Source organism: Pteropus vampyrus, unplaced genomic scaffold, assembly GCF_000151845.1.
Source record: "Pteropus vampyrus isolate Shadow unplaced genomic scaffold, Pvam_2.0 Scaffold267, whole genome shotgun sequence".
NCBI classification, from domain to species: Eukaryota; Metazoa; Chordata; class Mammalia; order Chiroptera; family Pteropodidae; genus Pteropus; species Pteropus vampyrus.
Window position 1 is genome coordinate 414,169 of NW_011889048.1, and position 2,009 is coordinate 416,177.

General features: G+C 65.8%; 1 protein-coding gene across 1 annotated transcript in view; it reads right to left on the reverse strand.

Moving 5' to 3' along the window:
- GAMT (guanidinoacetate N-methyltransferase) overlaps positions 1–1,163 on the reverse strand; it is a 3,361-nt gene extending 2,198 nt beyond the window's left edge. Inside the window, exon 1 of the mRNA XM_011375197.2 lies at positions 903–1,163. Within this exon, the coding sequence (XP_011373499.1) occupies positions 903–1,083 (181 nt within the window). The 5' untranslated portion in view covers positions 1,084–1,163. The remainder of the gene's footprint in view (positions 1–902) is intronic.
- Between the last annotated feature and the right edge of the window lie 846 nt (positions 1,164–2,009).

Below are 2,009 nucleotides of genomic sequence, written 5' to 3' on the forward strand. Positions count from 1 at the left end.
TTGCACTCAATGATCCAGTGCTCGTCGATGGCCGCCTCCTGCACTCTGGTGGCTGCGATGGCCATGCCAAAGCCCACCTCCAGGACCCGGCCCCCTAGACACACAAAGGACTGGGGCTGGGAGGCTGCCCAGAGGCGGGGGTGTGGGGCGGCGACTCTGCACAGAGAAACTTGCCACAAGGATAGGAGGGCACAGCGGGCACTGTGGCCCCGAGAGGGAACAGCGTGGGCCCTGGGCAGCAGCCAGAGTGGGTGGCCAGCCAGGGAGGCCCAGCCCCGGGGGACTTTGAGCCTGGCTCTCGCCATGTGCACCGGGGATGGTATCTCTTGACTTGGTTACTTTCCTCTCCCCCGCCAACACTCCCCACGATGAAGTGCACCAGAGAGGGGTTAGGAGAGCCAGGATTGGGGAGGGCTGGTTGGTCCCTACTGGACCACAGACCAGACCCAGGCGCAGAGGCCGCGCACCCAACCCCTGGGGGAATCTGGGCACCCCTGGGCCTCAGATGTCGGTGCAGGAGGGTCACTCTGCCACCTGTCTCCCAGCCTCAGTTCTCCCCGAGCTATTCTTAGCTGGGGCGGGCGGGGACTCGGGAGTCGGTGCGGGAACGTTCCCAACGGGAACCTGGCCAGCTGCCCGTGCTGGCTGCCGGCCCCTGTCCCTGACCTCAGGCGCGGGGGCTGAGGACCTACCCCCGGGCCGGGGCCTCATTCCTCCTGAAGGGGAAGCTCCCGGTACTTAGCGGGCGCCCTGTGCCCGCAGCACCCGCTTTTATTTCCCCGTCGCCCCCGGCTAGCAGCCCCATTTTTTGGGCTACGAGAGAGGCACGAAGAGGCTCCGATGCGCATCAGCGGGAGAGCGGGCCGGCCCCGGGGCTGCGCTGGAGCCGGGCGGGGGGCTACCTTTGGAGGCGGCGGCGGCCGCCAGCGCGTGCATGTAGGGGGTCTCCCAGCGCTCCATCACCGGCTTGCCCAGAATCTGCAGGTGCGTGTCCGATGCATCGTAGGCCGCAGGCGCCGCCCGCCACGCAGGGCTGCAGTTCTCGCCGGGCGCGAAGATGGGGTTCGCAGCGGGGGCGCTCATGCTGCGGGCTGGACAGCGCGCCCCTGAATCAGCTCTCAACGCGCGGAGCTGGTCTCTGCTGGGCCTTCTGGGCCGGGGGCGTGGTCTGGCTGGGGGCGTGGCCCGGCGGGGGCGTGGTCAGGGCGGCCTGGGCCTCACGAGCGCACCGCGGCACGAGCGGCCTCTGGCGGCAGCCGAACAGAAGGCACCCCCACGCGCGCCCGCCCACCCGCCGACGCCCCCTCCTCGCTGAGCCGCCCGCGCCCGGTCTGCGGAACGGGCACCGCAGCAGCGAGCCCTCAGGGGCCTGGGCCTCGCCTCGTCACGTTCCTGCCTCAGTTTCCTCATCTGTCACCGCCACAGGAAGCCCCCTGCCTTGCTGTGCTGGGGGGGATCGAATGATTTTTCCAGCATCTCCAAAGATTAAATTTCAAAAACATAAGGTATTTTATGGATTTTTCCATAAAATACCTTATGTTTTTGAAATTTAATCTTTGGAGATGCTACGGTGGGTTCTAAATTGTCCTCATTTCACAGATAGGAAAACAGGCTCTAGGAGGCACAGCCGGCAGTCTCATGGCCCCTGGGGTGAGATGCGGGTACCCAGGTCAGACCCCTAACAGCCCCACCGCCTTCACACGCAGAGCTGGAGCTGCCTCACGCCAGGAGCTCACTTCATGACCCCATAAGCGGGGATCACCTGAGGCCCCAGGACCCTGATGGGGGGACTCACGGTGCAGAAGCCTCTAGGTATGGGGACTGACGCATGAGCTCCACACTCTGCTGTCCCATGCACAGGAAGTCAAACAGGGCAGCCCCCCACCCCCTCTCCCCAGCTCAGCTGTGTCCTCTGCCTGCCTCCCTGGGACCCACCTGCCAGCTGAGCTGGGGTGGCCTCCGGGCTCTATGACTCAACTTCCCTTTTCCAAGCCTCTGCACACCGGGCC